This window comes from Myxocyprinus asiaticus, chromosome 33 (assembly GCF_019703515.2).
Source record: "Myxocyprinus asiaticus isolate MX2 ecotype Aquarium Trade chromosome 33, UBuf_Myxa_2, whole genome shotgun sequence".
NCBI lineage: Eukaryota > Metazoa > Chordata > Actinopteri > Cypriniformes > Catostomidae > Myxocyprinus > Myxocyprinus asiaticus.
Window position 1 is genome coordinate 14,709,581 of NC_059376.1, and position 19,648 is coordinate 14,729,228.

General features: G+C 36.5%; 2 protein-coding genes across 11 annotated transcripts in view; both read right to left on the reverse strand.

The window, feature by feature from the left end:
• The window catches only part of LOC127424522 (IQ motif and SEC7 domain-containing protein 2-like), a 117,932-nt gene extending 111,863 nt beyond the window's left edge, over nt 1–6,069 (reverse strand). For all 6 annotated transcript variants that reach the window (XM_051669828.1, XM_051669827.1, XM_051669830.1 and 3 more), the window contains exon 1: nt 4,301–6,069. In XM_051669828.1, coding sequence (XP_051525788.1) covers nt 4,301–4,746 — 446 coding nt within the window. In that variant the 5' untranslated portion in view covers nt 4,747–6,069. The remainder of the gene's footprint in view (nt 1–4,300) is intronic.
• Nucleotides 6,070–8,106: 2,037 nt separating this feature from the next.
• LOC127424524 (membrane-associated guanylate kinase, WW and PDZ domain-containing protein 1-like) overlaps nt 8,107–19,648 on the reverse strand; it is a 100,077-nt gene continuing 88,535 nt past the window's right edge. For 3 of the 5 annotated variants that reach the window (XM_051669838.1, XM_051669837.1, XM_051669836.1), the window contains exons 16-17: nt 17,415–17,553; nt 8,107–11,969 (exon numbers count right to left, since the gene is read on the reverse strand). In XM_051669838.1, coding sequence (XP_051525798.1) covers nt 10,849–11,969; nt 17,415–17,553 — 1,260 coding nt within the window. In that variant the 3' untranslated portion in view covers nt 8,107–10,848. Of the gene's footprint in view, nt 11,970–14,106; nt 14,211–17,414; nt 17,554–19,648 lie in introns of all 5 variants that reach the window. The other 2 variants (XM_051669839.1, XM_051669840.1) reach the window with 2 other exon arrangements.

Below are 19,648 nucleotides of genomic sequence, written 5' to 3' on the forward strand. Positions count from 1 at the left end.
CTACAGGTTTACGATAATCAAAAGGAAGTTTAATCCACCGTGTTTTGAACTTCTGTCTCTGTACACGTTTGCTAAACAGGTTTTATTGTCATATAATGTAGAAACTTTGACTCATTAATGTATATTATTTAATAAAAGTTAAGGTTTATCAATCTCCCTCGGTGCCGACATGTTTGTGTGACACACCTGCATCTCAGCGAAATGAGAGCTGAAGATTTCCCCACGAGTTGTAAGTCCAACATAAAGTGGCGTTCCATTGTATGAACTTTAAAATTCAGAGTTAAATGGGAGGAAGTATGAATCATCACATAAACAAACTCCAATAGAACGCAGCATGACTTTCTGTCCAGGGCAGAGATGGCACCCTACACTCTGGAGAAGAGTGCGCACACACACAAGGCAAAATCTTTCTTTCAAACATCTAGATGGAGCAGAGCTGAATGTAACAGAACACAGGGTCTTCAAAACTATTTTCAACTTAACACTGTGTTTTAAAAATGCGATAATTATGGTGTCACGGAAACCATGGTTTGCAGATACACGGTTCAGAAACAGTGGCGCGCACTTACTAAGCTTATTATGGTAACCTGAAGGAAGAACAGAAATGCGCATTCTGAGCATTGTGCATTTGCAAAATGACCAAATGACTAAAATGTCCATCCCTGTTATATACTGAGGAAATAGTAAGAGTAGTATGGAAGTATGTGCTTCCAAAAATAGCCATGCTTTTTGCCCACATAATGAAAGTACCAGCATGGTCTTACTGCTGAAACGAACTAATCAAGCAATTGACCCTTACGCTGTGGCATTGTTCAAGAGATTTGTTAATAATCTGCCACAATCAAGATGAAAAAAGCACATTACACATTAATCTGGCTTTATTTTCTTGTAACCAATATTGTGTACTACTCCAAAAGGAGGTAGTGTTCTTCAAATATCATGACTCACTGTCCAAGGAAAATGTAGTCAGCACAGTCATTATTACAGGCTTAAAAGTGCCCTTGAGTTCATACATCTGAGAGGTCATATGCTAAACGTCAGTGCAAATGCATAATGAAAGTCATAGTTAAGGAGATAATTAGAGAAGCTCAAATAAAGCCACACAAAAATGGAAATGTATTATTTGCTGCGTCCGCTGTGATCTCTGTAGTACTGGAACAAACTGCCCAGCCATTCAGCAGTATGTTATACACCCACATAAGTAACTAATATGTGTTCCTTACTAATGACTAACGGCCCCATGGGAGAGAGGCAAGAAGACGAGGAGGATGCAGAGAGAGAAAGCGAGAAAGACAGTCAGTCAGTCAATTAATATTATTTGCCTGTAATACCAACTAAATTAATTCTCCAAAAACAGACATGCTAGCAAATTTGTTTAAAAAAAGTAGTAATAAATTTGTCTTGCAGTGCAAGACTGTTGATTTTTAGCTAACATACAAAAAAGGTGAAGAATTATATTAGAGTGTGCAAATATTGATTGAAGAGGAATTGAATATTTACAGTCTATGAAGCTTTTGCATTCTTTTTTGTGTTGTTGGATTTGAGAATAAATTGTTCTTTTGAACTGATTCTTTTCAGTGATTCAGTCAAACTGATTTGCAAGCGTCTGACCAATTTGCAAGTGATGACTTTGTCCAATAGTGCGGGAAACATACTGGAGCCATAAACAACACAGAATTTAATCCAATCTAATCAAAAGAATAAGTGAAAAGCATCAGTATTTAACCATTAAATGTGTTTACAAAAGAAAGGAAACTGTCATGCTGGGATGCCCTTGAGTGATGGTTTAAATGAATCTGTTTTTTAATGAATCTGAATTGATATTTTGAACTTGTTTACTGAAAACAACTGTTCAAATGAACCCATTTTCTAAAACAAATCAGATATCCTGAATACAAATTCTTTCTTTGTAAAGATCAGTCATTTTTCATCTTTAAGTGTTGTAGTGTAAGCCACTGAATTCTGGTACTTCATCTTGTGATTCTGACCCCTACATCAAATGACATAAACTGAGTAAAATGTGAAAGACACTTAAAAGCCTTTTCAATTTTCAAGGGCATTTGCAACCCATTAGAAATGCTCCCAATTAGGCTAGAGAAGGCAGTGGATGATAATTATTGGGCCAATTCTGAGTTTTGAACCACACAGTGAACACTTCTCAGTAACACCAAACTGTGTTCCCTCTGATCAGCCTTGTTTATTTGAGTTAATTTTGGTTTTTTCGGAACATGTGAAACGAGAGTGATGGACTGACCTAGTCAATCATTTCAGACAAGCGATGGTAAACGAGGGAGAAGAGGAACACATCTGAGCGCTCTCGAGACACTTGAATGCAGAATGCAGGAGTTGTTCTGCAGCTGCTGGCAATAAGCGAGCAAACATAATTATATGAGCCGGGTACCAGGCTGAGCTCAGTGTGGCAGAGAGGAAGACACACACTGAGTCTGACGCTCTGCAGCTGCTGCTTTTGTTGATGCCTCTATCTCGCAAAGATGCAGAGAAACACCTGCAGCATACTTAACCTTTCTCCCGCCAACAACAAACCCCATTGTATGCTACTTGTTTAGATATGGAAAAAAAAGGAAGTTTAGAGCATGAGGAGGAGAAAGAATAGAAAAAAAAACTCGTTTTATCTGAACTCCAAATATTTCAAACAATTTGTCAACTCCAAGTTAACAACTTGCAGTGATTTGTGTCTTTATCAGACATGTGCAGTAAAAACATACACATATCTATGTACATAGAGAGAATCTCCCCTCATCCAAAATTGTGGGCCTCATTTGTACATATAATGCTTCACAATCCCATTTTCCAAATCAGTTCGGTTCGTTTTGTTGGTGTGAAAACCATTTTCCATACTCAAGTGCACACCAGTAAACCACAGCCAGTTCATGTGGAGTACAGTTCATGTCGCAACTGGTATTGAAGGGAATCTGTCCACACGCTGAAGTAAACCGCTATTAATGATGTACAGTTTGCATCTTTGCATGCTTCTGGTCACACTTATTATAGTATCATGTATTTCTCATAACTGTTTGTCTCTGTATAACCTAAATCATTTTTGGAGAGCAGCTTGCATTCTTCACAACTATTACAATGTGTCTGCGGCAGACAAATGCAAGTGCCATTTTGTGCATGTGAAGTGTTGGTGGTAAATACAAAGGGACCAATACTTCAATACAGCCTGATCTAATGAAAATTATGTGACTGTGGTGACATTTCTGCTAAATTATATTACATGGTTCCTTACATGTGTCACAGCAAATGTCCACTGTGTGGCACTAAAAGCATGTTTTCCCAAACAAATTAGGTTTTTAATGCTCTGCTGTTGTATACTGAAGCAACCACGTTATTTTGTGGTGCTTCTATGACACTTTCTAGTCATGAGATGACTTGCATGCTCTTCAGGACTCGAACCCTGATCCTTTGAATTGCAAGTGCAACGCTCTATAAGTTGAAATACAGTGCAATTTGATCGCACTCAAACAAGCTTGTAAATGTAGTTAGTTATAAACTGCAAATGTAAATATTTAGCGCCTAAAGGCCAAAGTATACTTTGGTTGTCTGAACTGGTGATCACTCCACGCACAGTATGCGTGATGCAAATTTCATCATTAGCACAGGCCGCACGGACTGCTGTGCTCGACCCAGATTTTCTCAACACGCGGACAGTCCTTGTCTGTGGGTATCATCGGCACATGCGCCTGCTGTTGACTACTAAAAGAGTATCCCAAAGCAGTCCTAGTGTGCATGCGTAGAACGCGTTCATATTCAAATACGTGTTCAAGAGTATACTTTGAAAGGCAACGCAGTTGACTGGGTGCGATCCGATCCGAACGCACAAAAACGAAGTATAGCCCGGGCCTTTACAAGTCATGCGCTATACTAAAAGAGTTTAGATGTCATAAGATAGCATTATGTGAGGAACAGGGTGAAAAGTAAGTGTTTATGAGTTGATAATCTGCCGTTTTACTTGTGATTTGTGTGAAAGTGAATACAATTTAATGTTGTTGTAGTGCCTCTAGTCGCGATACGTAAAACAAGCCATGTAAACATGATTTTGCAAAAATGTAGGTATAGTAATGTTATTCTATAAGAGCTGGTTGAAAAATACAATGTCAAAAAAGACCTGTGGGGCAGGAGAAAGGGGGTTTAAATCAAACTCTGGTTCAGTCCAAGCAATTGAATCAACCGTGAAAACAGACAAAAAGTTCCTCATACAACAACAAAACCATAGCATTAAAAAGAGCCAAAATATCCTGGATCAACCCACATCATGAAGATAAACTAAAGCACTTACTGTTTCCGTAGAGTCGACGTGTTGCTGGTCCCAGAGCTGTCATTTCGTTCCAATCGTCCCCTCTCTTTCTCAACAGGGGCTGACCCACAAGACAGGCCTCTGGTCAACCTTGCGTGCGTCCGTCGAGCTGGACCAGGCATCGTGGATGAAGGTATGGTACTGTTGCTGTTCTGATGGACACCTCCTGCATTGTGGTTTGGTAGCGATGATGGCTGGCCATGCTTAGAGCTCTGGTTGTAGCTGTGATTCTGCATTGAGTTCTCGGTTCCTGGGCTCCTGTCCTGTCGTAAGTCCTGGTTCTCCTGGTTGACACGGTCTAGCTGTGTTTCGAGCTCCTCGATGCGTTTACGTTGTGAATCTAAAAGTTTGGCCTGGTTCTCAATTATGTTATTGAGCTCTAGTAGGTACTCTACAGCCCGACTCGGGCTGTCTGGGTTGGACTCCATGATTTGGGCCCAACTCTTCCCCCCCACCACCTGATAGGTACAGTGGGGGGGGGGGGGGGGGGTAATAAAACAACTGTTGGGTGAAGGTTGAAGCCTGATATAACTGTTTATCTTTTATCCAATATGTTGTAACTTGTGTCTTAGCAACTGAGTGACACCAGCAAAGAGTATTTAGAGCGAAAATGTTATATGTAGTAGGTCAAGCACACCTTAATGTCATTTAAACATGTGCAACCTGAATCCTTAAGAGAAGAATGGGACAATAAGTTATGGGTGGTGCCCACAGCTCTCAGTAAATGGGTTTAAAGGTCAATATTTTGTATCTTCTCATCTTCTCATCAGCTCATACATAAAGTTAACAAAGAAAGATTACGTCAAACATGTCAAAAAATCTGATATGGCCAGTTCTGCGCATCCTCTTATAGCTTTTCCAAGAAGAAGAAAAAATATCCATCCACGTAAAAGACATGAAAAAAAAAAGTGATGAATGCTTACATTTCAGTCAAAAGAAATGTCACTTGTAGAGACATCCTTTCTGCTGGTTTCCACAAAATCAGTCATTAAAATCCAGTCACTATATTGAGATTTGCTGTGCTACACACAACTCCCACATGCTGAGGTAGCACAGTGGAAATGAATAGCAGCAAAAAGATACTAATCTAATCCCTAAAATCCACTAGATTCAAGATCTGTATACCTTGAGGCAGACAAAATAATGTGAAACTCAACTCAAAAGAACAGGGTTTTTTTACTAACAGAGAAAATCTGAAAGGGCAAGTGGTGACACGAAGAAAAAGTGAAAATCCATAAAGCCCGTCACCACATTGTTTAACATAACCACAACTGTAGTTTCCAGCATCTGAAGAGAGTAAACTGAGTATTCAGAGTAGCACGAGAGAGGAATTTGAGATGATCACGTTTAAAAGTCTATAAAACACTTACACGCGCCCAAGCGCGCGCTGTTCCTCTTTCATTGAGTGTTAGTCAAATATCTGTTTCAAAATAAAAACATGTACATATATGGCGGTCCATTTTTAAACAGTCATACTTACACCTCTCTTTCATGTCGTTTTCTTTTCTTCAGCCCGTTTTGAGTTGTCATGTGTTGACACTTTCAATCCATCGCGAGCGCTCCGTTGTTTTCTTCGTCAATCTGTGCGCGTATCTTATTTTGTTTGATTAACAACGTCGTTTAAGATTCACAGAATTTGTCTTGTCTCTCATACAACAGAAATGAAACAATCTGCTGTATAGTTCCCAAAGTCACCGGCTCTTCGTGAGTTCACGCGCTGTGTTGGTGTGAGAGATGCGCGTGCTTCTCACCTGCCAGATCCAGTCGCAACTGCCAGCCAGAGACGCGCTTAACAAGCCTTTTCTGCACTTGTCACGTTCTCAACCCACGCAGGATCTTGTCAGTACATACTGTAAGAAAAGGACATTTCAACAACGAATAACCTCAGATCGGTAAAGATAACCATTGCAATGTCCATTTAACATATGTCATAATTATGGAACATGCAACAAACCTGCACAACAAAATTTACATGGTAACCGTGGTTTCTGCAAAAACAACACACTAGTCTCAACAGTTATTGCTGTAATAAATTAATATTGGGATCTACTTCAAACAGTGTAAGAAGCTGTCACAATCTTTATTTCTTGTCGTTTTGTTTAATTTCATTTTGTAGGGAAAAAAAAAAAAGAAAAAACCTTCAGTGAATCTCTAATTGCTGTAACTATGGTATTTTGGCAGAATCTGTGGTTGCTATGGGTATTTTTAAGAGAAGGCAGGCTAACAAATAATTGCATGCAGGTCCACAAAATAATTGGGCTTACATATTAAAGGATCATTCCAGGTTCAATGCAAGTTAAAAACAATTGACAGCATTTATGGCATGTTGATTGCCACAAAAACCTATTTGACTCATCAGTCTTTTTCTTGAGAAAAAAATAAATTATATATATATGTGTGTGGTTTACAGTGAAGCACTTACAATAGAAGTCAATGGGGCCAATTTTAGGAGCATTTAAAGGCAGAAATGTGAAGCTTATAATTTTATAAAAGCACTTACATTAATTATTCTGTTAAAACTCGTGTATTATTTGAGCTATAATGTTGTTTAAATCATTGTTTTTGCAGGCGTTTCAGGTTTTAGGGTTTACGGTGTTATGTCGTTATGGCAACAAAGTTGTAAAATTGGACATAACTTTACACAGAAAATGTTGTAAGCACTTTTATCACTAAAATCATGTTAAAACGCATAGTGTTTATGTCTTGTGGCTTTACTTTTGAAACAGTGAGTATTTTAACGTTTACGGATTGTCCCAAATTCACTTCCATTGCAAGTGCCTCACAGGAACCCTGATTTTTAAAGAAAAGGAGGGACGAGCCAAAATGAATCTTTGAGGTAATTAACATTATGCCACAAATGCTGTTGATTGATCTTATCTTGAATTGAACCCGGAATATTCCTTTAAGCCCATGTTGTTCTAGTACTGTAAATTATGTAGGCTAGTACTTCAAATGTAATTACAAACACGAATGTAACACGAACACTAATGTTAAATGTGATCAGGTGATTGTGTGTTATTTGAGCTGTCAATAATCTCCAAGTTGCATTTGCTGAAGAGCAATGTCATTGAGCTGGTCATTATTTGCATTACAGTATTCATGTTACAGTGCAATTTATGTGGAATTATTTTATGGTCTGAGAAGAACTGTCAAATGTACGTTGTTGTTGTAGTTTCATGTTGAAAACTGCAACTTTATTGAAGTAGATTTTTTCTCAAATCAACATTACAATTATTTCAATATCTAAAATCTCAAATACTAACAGTTTTCAAGTGATGTTATTACCATATTTTTATATAGCCTTGACATGAAATACTTGTTGATGTGCTTTGCTGTCATCTACTGCTCAGGGCAGAAATTACAGCTGGAGCACTGCACACACACACACACACACACACACACACACACACACACACACATGTTGGTGCAGCTATCATTATGAGGACTCTCCATAGAAATATTGATTTTTATACTGTACAAACTATAGATTATATCCCCTAACCCTACCCCTAAACCTAACCCTCACAAAAAACATTCTACATTTTTATATTTTCAATAAAACATCGTTTAGTATGTTTTTTAAGTGATTTGAACTATGGGGACACTAGAAATGTGCTCATAAACCACATTTATAGCATTATACCCTTGTAATTACCAGTTTGTAACCTAAAAAAAGTCCTTGTAAACCACTTAAACCTGCCGCCCCCACACACACACGCACGCGCACACACACACGCGCACACACACACACAAGCAAGAATAAATACTCAAGACCACAATTCGTTTCAGATAGATACATGTATGTTTATTATAACTCTTATATAATTTGTTATCTGGATTTGGGTTACAATAGATTATAACAATATAATCATAATAGAAACATAATATTATATGCATATATTTAATTATAATAATATATTTATGTCTATTTACAATTAGTACATATGGCCAAAGACATTAGTATGGATATAAAGACAAACTCCAAAACTGACACTTCAGATTGAACAGGTAATAAAATATAGAGGCGTAGGACTAATTTTAGTGAAAGCTTATGTAGCATTGGCTCATCCTCTGAACATTATGAAATGTTTAAAGATGCTCTGATTCTATTTAGTGTGTGGACCATCTACACAAGCATGACATGAACGAACTGATCCCAGACCTGCTGGGCGTGTAGCAGGTATACTGTCCCAATTATCTGCTGTGGTTTAAAATGGCAATATCGTATGCATAGTTTAAATGTGCACATGTGTTCTGGTGGAGAGTTTGACATGTAATGAAATAGTTTGGGTGATATTATGGTTTGATGACATATTAGGAAACAAAAATAACATTTTAATAATCAGCAAAAACAAAATGAGTAGAAAATAATTGATACATAGTAGGCACAGTTATTAGGTTAAATGCTAAATATTCATCAGTATATTAAGCTACAGTTAACAAGGGCACAATACAGTCAAATTCTCTCTTTCTCACTTTTACTAGCAGCTTTTCACCCATAAAAACAAAGAGATTGACCATAGGTGCATTAAACTAAAGAGGCTTTGCAGGCTTGGCACAATGCCACTCAATATTGCAACTTCAACTTATATTTTCAGTACAAATGTTGCAATTCTTTTTGGTTGACGGGGTCAAAATAGTTAAGAGCAGCATAAGGACTGTTTTATAAAGCATGTACTTGTCTTTTCTAGAAATCAATAAATTACTGTTCATTATTAATTTTACTGGGGCACATTAGAGTGTTGATTTGAGGTACAAAGAGAAGTCTCATTTAAAGGGATATTTACCCATAAAAATCGTTAACTCATGTTGTTCGAAACACCTGACTTTTTTTCCCCACGCAATGAAAGTGAATTGTGACTAAGGCTAGCATTCTGCCTAACATCACCTTTTGTGTTCCAAGGAAGAAAGAAATTTATACAGGTTTTGGAACAACATTAGGGTGAGTAAATTAATGACCGAGTTATTTGGGTGAACTATACCTTTAAGTTTGTCACAAATTATGCATCTGAAATTCACATACACTGTTTTTCTCTTTAGTTAATCTTTGTATTTCAACCACAGACTAATATGTGGTTTAATGTCAACAGTATTTAGTATTTTATGTATATTCTCTATGTATATAGCTGCATGAAAAAGTCTTATGGGGCAATATATTATGCTGTGTTATATTTTGGCATACAACCATGTCAAAAGGAACATTTGAGAAAATCTTACAATGCATTTTTAAACTGCTCTTAATTTGAGGTTTCTAAGGTCACAGAGGCCAAGTTCAGCAGACAGGAGGAATCTTCTATTACCAAGGCAACAATAAAAGCCACTTTGAGGGTGTGGTGTGGGTTTATGTAGGGTTAAGATTACAATTGCTCCCTGAGATGTCAGAGGCCCAGAAGACACACAAAAAGAAAGATAATTTATGTACAAATGCAAAATTACATTAATAAAGGTTGAGGAGGTTTCCCCAGGAGTGTGACAAATAAATGGCCTCTTAACAGTATACATTTACATATACGCACCATTCACAACAATTTACAATGCTAAATTAAGGAATCACCCTAAAGAGGGACTTTTGAGTAACAGTTGTTGCACATACCATCCAGACTAAATTTGTTATCTTTCAAAACATGAAAACATGGGTACAGCTACTGTATATCATTATTCAATATCTGCTCTAATGAAATGTAATCTGACAGCATACAGTCTTTCCCTGTTATATACGGAGCTGTACTAAGAGCAGGACTCAAGCCACTGTGAAAGAAAAGAGGATAGTTGGCCCTTCACATGTTAATATGTTGGATACCAAGTCAATATACTGCACAAACATTCTTCCAAAAAAATAAAAGATTGAATGTGTTCATAGAAGTGCACTTTCTCTATGGAGAAAAAAGTACAAGGTAACGGGAGAAAAAGTCATAAGAAAGCAAGCTGGAGTGGGAGCTGCCAAAACTGTTTATTTGTGCTGTATAAATTGTTAACCTTTCCACCTATGATGAGAAAATATGTCATAATAATATACGCAAATAAGAGTGATTAGATGTGTACTGACAATTTCACATAAAACATGAAGGCTTTTATAAACTAGAATGGTAACAAATAGATTTTTTAACATTTTCTGAGACGTGTTTGTTTATGCAAAATGGTTGCTAAGAGTGGTTCTTAGTGTATTGCTATGCAGTTGTTAGGGTGTTCTGGGTGGTTGCAAGGTGTTTGCTTACAGGCCCAAGTCAGAACAGCCCACCACTAAGTCTCTATGACATCCTCCTTCAATGCAAGTCAATGGAATTTTTTCCAGTTTTTTCATCTGTTAGGCAAATATGGTAAGTCTGATCGCTTAGAAAAGTAATTGCACACCTCTCCTTAACAAGCAGCACAATTTGAGGTATTGTTCTTGTCTGAAGCACAATCTAGGTGGGATAGGTTACACACGGAAGTTTAATACTTTGGTTTAGGGTTTTGTTCAAATCCCTAACCATAAGTTTTGGCAGTACTAATAGTGATTTTTGCCTTAGCAAACACAGCTAATTAATAAATTATGTTTCTGTTCCTTTACCTCTTCCTATCGCTCTCCTTACCAGTCGTATCCTTCCAACCTTTCTGTTTTGCCTGTGTGAGGTGGGTTTTAGCCAGGGGCCTGGAAGTGGGGGACCAGGGGCTTTTTGTTCAGATTTCAAGTTACACATTTCATTCAAATATACAGAAAGACCAGAGATACTCGCTGCAGAAATACTACCATCAGACATGCTGGCTCCTGACTCAGACTCTGCATAGTCAGATGCCGCTGATGTGAGGAAAGCGAACGGTGACTGACTGAATTCAGAGTCCCCTTGCGGCCCCTCAGAGGAAAGGCCAGATAAGGGCCTGACAGGGCGAAGTGGGTGAGGCTGAATGTTTGTCGGTAAGACAAGGACACCTGAAAAAGGTAGATGCTTATGGAGACTCATTTCTGTCTCATTTTCTTGTTCTATATATCCCTTTAATTCATCTGGAATCCCTCTTTCAGTTTTTTGGTTTGGCTCCCACTCAAGCGCTTCCTTGTTTGCCTTGCTCTCATTTTCTCTTTCTTCCTCACTGTCACTCTCTGGACTGAGCGATCTTCTCTTTTCCCTCTCCCATTCTTTTTCTCTCCTTCTCTTCCATTCCTCCTTCTCCTCATCCTCCCATTGGATTTTAGGTTCTGGAAGTCTCTGGTTATTGATTGGTTGTGTATTGTTGCTCTCCTCATTACCCATCTCTCCCTCACTCTTGTTCTTCACCCGTCTCGCCCTCTCTTCGCTCTTGCTTTGTCTCGCCCTGTTCTCGCCCTTCTCTTTACCACTTTTCCTTCCTCTGCCTTCTCTTTCAACCCTCGGCTCATCACTTTCTTCACTATATCCTCTTAGGGTATTTCTGGGCAAGCTCTGTGACCCTTGACTCCTCCTGTCATCTTTTGACTTTCGCCCCCTGCCCTGACTGCTGCCTTTGTGACTGTCAGGGCTGTCCCAGTCTCCTCCATCACTTTCCCACTCCCTCTGGTCTCTTCGTCCTCTCTTGGTCTTCTCTGGTTTTGGAACGCTGGATGTAGTATCCTGTTGGACCCATCGACGGCTCACTGCAGCCAAATGCGACTGCAGGGCCTGGGGTGAGGAGGAGACGGCTGTGATGTGATCATGGTCTGAGAGCAAAAATATGTGGAAGAGAGACAGTTAGAGGTGGAGAGGCAAGAGCAAGAGGGAAGGAGAGAAAAATTTTTTTTTTAATTAATTTATTCACCCCAAATTAAAATGTTTTTTTATTGGAATATGAACAGAGAATTTTTAAGAAACTTTGGAGCTTGACAGATGTGGTTACCACAGTGCAAATTTTCTACTAGATATTTTTGTTTTATTTTCTGGTAAAATATCAAAACCTCCCTAAAACATAAAAAAATTACTTGAAAGCTGAATGATATAAGATATTAAGTCTTGTTTTCAGAGCAATCTAACAAAATGTTGTGGGGTTTATGCTTAAAACAAGAAAAAAATATTTGCCAGCAACATGATCACACTGGAATTAGGCATGCTGTTTCCGAAAGTTCCGATATCCTAGGATAGGCGACAGTATGGCGATTCACTGACATGCTGCATTTCACAACAGACATTTTTGAATTGGTTTTCATTGTGCGGACAACATGAAGGTAAACAATTAATGACAGAATTTTCATTTTTGGCTGTACTATTCCTTTAACATTCACAAATGTTAATAAAACTTAAGTGCTTTTGTTGCAGATTTTAGAAGACAAAACAGGATGTTTGTGGGAGAATGATTAGTTCTCTTCCATCTAGAATGGAAATGTGTTCTTTTGCCACTCAATTATAATGTACAGATGTAAGACAACCATTCAGAACCAATGTTCTTGGCTACACTTGGGTTTTTTGTCATCCTCTTTATTAAGGACTTTGAGGTTATTTTGAAAGTGCTGTGCTTCACATTTAAAGCTGGGGCTGACTCATTAAAACTAAAAGCCAAGGAGCTTTGAAATGCAAAGGAAGCTGTTTGAAATACTAATGCCAAACCACTTAATTCTACGCAATAAACGTATAACATCACTCTAAATAAAAGAAAAGATAAAAGGGCATACAAAGATACCAACTTAAAATCTGTTCATCTTTATAATTAGAATTCTGTATATCAAAAAACAAACTAATTAGTGCTGCCAAAGTTAACATGTTTGAGTTTAAGTAAATCTGTAACTTCTTCAACATGACCACACAGGAAATCGACATGCTGCTTCTGCAAATTCACGTACCATGACATCAACCCCATTCTGCCAAATTACAAAAAAAATAATAATAAATACCCCGCCAGATTCTAAGTAATTTGACAAACTCCACAACCTCTGAGACATGGGATCTTATCCCATGGAAACCAGGAAATAATCACGTTCGAATAAACAATGGTGAGCGCAATTTGGAGTTTGTTTTTTTGCTCTAAAATTGCATTTTTACTCCACTTACTGTTAGATTTAGTATTGGGGTTTGGGGTTGGGCGTAGAATTAATCAAATATGCATCTCCGTTGACTGTATTACATCATTTACAACTAAAATACAACTCACTTTTGGTGCCACCCTGTGAATATCTTACCTCAACAACACTTCCAGCTTCGGCCACTGGGGGAAGTGGTTTCAAATTTCGGTAAGCACAGACCGATTTCAGCTAAAGAACTTTCGACCTTCTGTTGCCAAATTTACAGTAAATTTACAAATATTCAGTATAATTTGTAACTCAAGACTTATAAGAATATTTCCTATCTCTGAAACACACCATCAGTGGTTCAAATGTTAGAGGGAAGGATACCACATCAAAAATGAATCTTTGTAACATGACATTGTGTTTTCTCTCATTAAATGAGGAACTTAATTCCTTGAAACTAAATGAGCAACATTTAAAAATATATATATTTAGAGGCAAATTTAAACAAATACAATTTTTTAGATTACTTGCATAAACGGCAAAAATCATGAGATTAATCATGATTAATTATCATTAATCATCATAATAGTTTAATTTATTGTCATCCTTAAAAATTAAATATTGTAAGAGGAAATTAACTTCATCTAACATTACCAACAAACCGTACATGTTTTTTTAAACCCATTAGTCATACTGCATCACAAACAGGTTTACAGCACAGTGACTCTTTAGGAGGAATGATGCATTATCAACAGTGTTATCACAGTATGACAGGGGAGACCAACAACCAAAACAAAGATGTTTAGACGACAGAGAAATATGAGAGAGATGTAGAGAAACAGTAAAATGAAGAACTAACAGGAACAGTTACCAACCGCGTATTTTCTGTCCTTCCAATCACATAGAAACACGGTTCACCCAGCTTGGAGTTGGTCATACAGAGAGAGAGACTGGAGAGCTCCACTGAAGGAGGAGAAGGAAAAAGAGAGAGAGGAAAGGCAGAAAGAATGAAAACAAGGGAAAGGAAAGGAGCAAAGGGAGGTAGAAAAGTTTCCCTCATGGAAGTTTAGAGGAAAGAGTTGATGATGAGAGTGAAATGGAAAAGGTACAAAAGGATGAAAAATAACAAAAGATTAAAGAAAGTAAAACAAGTAATTAAAAACAAGTAAAAATAAAATAGATAAATTAATAGATGAAGGGCAAACAAAATGAGATGACCCAGAATTAAAAGTAAATGAGTCGATTTGTTAAGTAGAAGGAAATAATGAAAGAGGTTTAATGAATATGAAAAATAGGAAGGAATAGGAATAGAAAATGAAAAAGTTCACATAAGAAAGCAGAGAACAGTTGTTAGTAAGCTAACAGAGAAAGAGCAATACAGTACATTTCAGTGAGCAGCCAAAGACTGATGTATAATAACTGCTGACAGATATAGTTTCTGTATAAATGTTAGATTATAAACATAGTCATGACTCTGGAATCTGATGGCCATCTTTGAAGCCGCAAATGTAAAAATCTTTGACTATACTTCAGCTGATTTCTATATATTCTAAATGAACTGCAAGTCTACATATCTTCAAATTACCTTGACTAATGAACTATATAAGTTGGTGGTGGAATAGTTTACTGTGATATTCATGTATTTATTAAACTTGGTCTTATCATACATATACTATACATGTATGGATACTAGGGCTGTGAATCAATAAACATTTTTTTTACTAATTAATCACACAGTTTACTGTGATTAATCGTGATTAAATTATGGTAAATGATACATTACAACAAACATAAAAAATGTATAATAAATATATTTACTTTATACTTTGTCTCTTGCAAGAAACTGGTTACTCATCATTTAATTTAATTATTTAAATATGTATATGTAATTTGTTTTTCTTATTTTTTTTTTAAATTTTTATTTTTTATTTTTTTTGCAGATAGAGTTAAAGAGACACATTTTTACAGGTATTAATCTTTAATACAAATATACAGTATGTATGCCATAAATGTTACTCATCATTTAATTTAATTATTAAATATGTACAAATAATTTTATTTTATTTTATTTTTATTTATTTTTTGCAAATAGAGTTAAAGAGACACATTTTTACAGGTATTAATATTTAAAACAAGTATACAGTATGTATGCCATAAAGGTTACTCATCATTTATTTTAATTATTTAAATATGTACAAATACATGTAAAAAAAAATATAAATTTTTTTTATTTATTTTTTTGCAGATAGAGTTAAAGAGACACATTTTTACAGGTATTAATATTTAAAACAAGTATACAGTATGTATGCCATAAAATCACTGGACATGCTGTAATTAATTGGCAAAATCTTCTGCCGTTTTACAGTGGACTTTTTTTAATAATAGGATCAAATGGGCAGATTAAATTCATATCAAACTTTATTGGCAAGAGAAACTTGACACTATAATATGCACCTCCTGAAAATTTATATATGCCAATTTTAGCTACAGAAAGTGGGAAAAAACATTAGTTTGTTCCAGGCAGGCAGCAGATAACCCCGCCCCCACCCTAATCCTAACCATATGGTACCTGTAAGACTGAGTAGCCTGCAAGGAACAACTTGAGACACCTTTCTCTCATCGCGTTCAGTTTCAGGAATTAAAAAAAATTCCGTAAAATTTTTTAAATGCGTTAAACAAAAAACTATTAATTGCAGAAATTAACACGTACAATTTCCCAGCACTAATATATACATGTATTTATGAAAACTTTTTGGAGGGAATATGACCCCAGACCCTATTCAAATACTGAAAAAAAAACATATGCATCATTATTTTTTATCCTAATATTTCATGACTTTTTAATTACATAGGATCTTTTCAGAAATGTGATTTTGACTTAATGGCCAATGTTTCTGATGTCTTCTATGACACGACTACACATACTGTAAGTTATATTTGGGGTCATAATGACCCTAGTAATAAAAATACTGAGGGCAATGGATTTTCAAATTTTGGCTCTCTGTTTGGAACTGAAGGTGCAATTTCTCCACACACTTGTATGAGATGTGTCTGTGCAACCTTCCCACACCAACCACACAGAGATGCACATGGACAAAGTTGTTGCCACATATTCAACACTAAAGACTGCTGAAACAGGAACATTTTCATTTTAGTTCAAATCCCAGGGCATGCTGAGTGACTCCAGCCAAATTGGCCCAGTTGCTAGGGAGGGTAGAGTCACACGGGGTAACCTCCTCATGATCGCCATAATGTGGTTTGCTCTCTGTGGGGCACGTGGTGAGTTGAGCGTGGATGCCGCTGTGGATGGCATGAAGCCTCCTATGCCTAATGGCAATGCACTCAACAAGCCATGTGATAAGATGCATGGATTGACGGTCTCAGACACAGAGGCAGCTAAGATTCCTCCTCCGCCACCCGAATTGAGGCAAATCACTACACCACCACGAGGACTTAAAAGCACATTGGGAATTGGGCATTCCAAATTGGGAGAAAAAGGGGAGAAAAAAAAAACAAACAGAAAGACTGCCCATTTGCCCCAGGTCATTTTCTTCAGCATTCTTGATATTAGTGCATACAACGCTTTTGTAATATGGTTTGGCATCAACAATAAGTGGTGTGGTACTGGAGGAGAATATTCTTGGAGCAGCTGGTTTATGCCTTAGCAAGGCCTCACATAGATAGGAGACAGAGTCAAAGTAACTTTGTGCCACATCAATTGTGAGGGAAATTCAGAGTCAGTCTAAAGCAATCACTTCAAACAAAAGAGATACATATTCTTGTTCCAGTACTGTATATGTTCCAGTATATACAATATAGATAGATAGATAGACAATTATTATTAATTATTATTTAATTATTGGGGTCACTGTGAAGTGAAGTGAAGCCGATCTCAACAGAACTCAAAGGTTAAAAGAAACAATAGGCCATGAGAGGCTGTGTGTTTGATTTTACCATCATTAAAAGGGTTGTACGCTAAGAAATATACAGCCACTGTAATATACAGCTACTTCTTATGGCTTATTGCTTTTGTGTAAAAGGATGTTCTGTTATTTGATATCTGATAGTACTGTGATTGCATTAGCCATTTGATGATGTATGATAATATTGTGGTGCTTCGGTAAAACGCTACAAGTGTTTCAGCTGGCTTCTGAGCTGCTGCCTTACCGTAGTCAGGGACATATCCATTGCCTCTTTTGAACACGAGGTGTATCCTGCTTCCTCCAGTCCTGATCTGCTCCACAGCCTGACTGTGAGTCATTCCTGTTGTACTGCCCCCATTGATCTCCACCAGCTGATCACTCACCTACAACATTCACAATCACTGCATAAATGTGTTATAGACATGATATTTACAGAAAATACATAGCAACATTTACAAAATACTATATGTCTTAGATTAGATCACAGGATATAAGTGTAGTAATCACTCTAATGCATGGTGTCCACTATTAGATCTTTAAAAGCCATTTTTATTTGTTTAGGGTTTGACGTTTCACTTAATAATAATGTAGACTTTTTTTATTATTGTAAATATTATAAAAAGTCTACATACTATATACAGGTAGTTGACATGAAATACTTTTGGGAAGTTGACATGTCTTGCGATGTGACATGCTATACTCCATCTAAAACTATTTTAAACAGCATTTTGCTAATTAATCCATAATTATTATTCATGCAGTTATAAGCATATTATTTGAGAGAATACATGTAATAGTTGTACTTTAAAAAAATTAATTTATCACACTGCAGGACCATTTAAAATGGACTAATGAAGGCAAAAAGGTGACTGTGCCTCATATATTCATATAAATGTTAACCTAAAATCTTGATGTTGATAATAAAAAAAAAAAAAAAAAGGTTAATGGTCATGTTACGCATTAATTACTCATAATCAGTGTTGGGTGTAATGCATTACTAAGTAATTAATTACTGTAATTAAATTACTTTTTCATTGAAAAAATTAAAGTAAGGGATTACTCTTAATTTTTCAGTAATCTAATTACAGTTACTTCTGATGTAATTGTGTTAAATACTGTATAGACTATAGAACAATTCTATATAAAACCATAGTGAATTTAAAATCGAAATTTAACGTCTAATGTTAAAATGTATGTTTTCTATTTTAATGCTGCACCCTTAAATTCTTTGGCCAGTTCATGAATATTTTATGTGATTTTATATGATTTCATTGAAAGAATTAAAAGAACAATTTCATGACTCTCCTTCAGTTTTTCATCTGGTTGAGTTTGATCAGGGTTTTAGAGTAATTAGTAATAAGTAATGCAATTAATTTTCAGAAAGATTAATTAGTACAGTAATCTAATTACACTGTAGAAGTAACTTTAGAGTAACTTACCCAACACTGCTCATAATATAAATATTATCATTTATATAAATAATATAATTATAATATATTATCAAATAATTAAACATGATTCTTTATCTGCCACTGTATTTTTTAATTTGTGACAACATAAATTCAACATGGCTGACAAAAGTGGTGATGCACCAAGTACCTCTGAAATATTGACTATTATTTTCTAATGCAATTGACAGATGTGTAACTGTCTCTCACACACAATATTAGTGTGTTTGTTTCACTATACTAGTGAGGACATTTCATAGACTTCCATTGTTTTCATACCACGCTAATTATATTTTCTATCCCCTTGCCCTAACCCTAGACCTAACCCTCACAGAAACCTGTTCATGTAATTAGGTTTAAAGCAAAATGTGATTTAGCCTTTTTAGCTAGTGAGGACCTCTTAAAATATCCTCATTAATCAGTTTTCAAAATGTTCCACTGTATTAGTGAGTCATTTTCAAACATTTGGCCCTCACATACAGTATAAGGCAAAACCTGCACACTTACACATTGATGGCCAAAGTTCAGCCATGAAACTTTATGTGGCGCAAGCTGATGGGTTCTTTCAACTTGTAATCTGTTAGCCAACTGGCTCGCTCACATGTGACATGTTAAGCCAGTCGGCTCGCATGGTGTAAGCTGATTGGTCCTTTGACATGTATTCGGGTAGCCAATCAACTTGTGTCTCTTTCTTTGAGGAACATTTAAATTGCTCAGTTTTGCAGATAAGCCGGTTTCACTACAGCGCGCTGTGAGAGTTTTTTTCTCTGAAACCTGCCTCCACCCTAGCTTCACTTCTGCTACATGGGGATTGTTTGTATGTCCATCTGTGCAGCAGCACGTCATACATGCTCAATGCAGCATGTCTTGTGTTTTGTCTAATTGTGCTGCAGCAGCAGCATGTCCACATGCTTAACACAGTATGTTTGTGTATATTCAAGCAGTAGCAAGTCTCTGTACTTGCTCTGCAGCAGCAGCAGCAGCGTAGCAGATCTAATACGCTAAGACCAATATCCTATCAATATGTCAT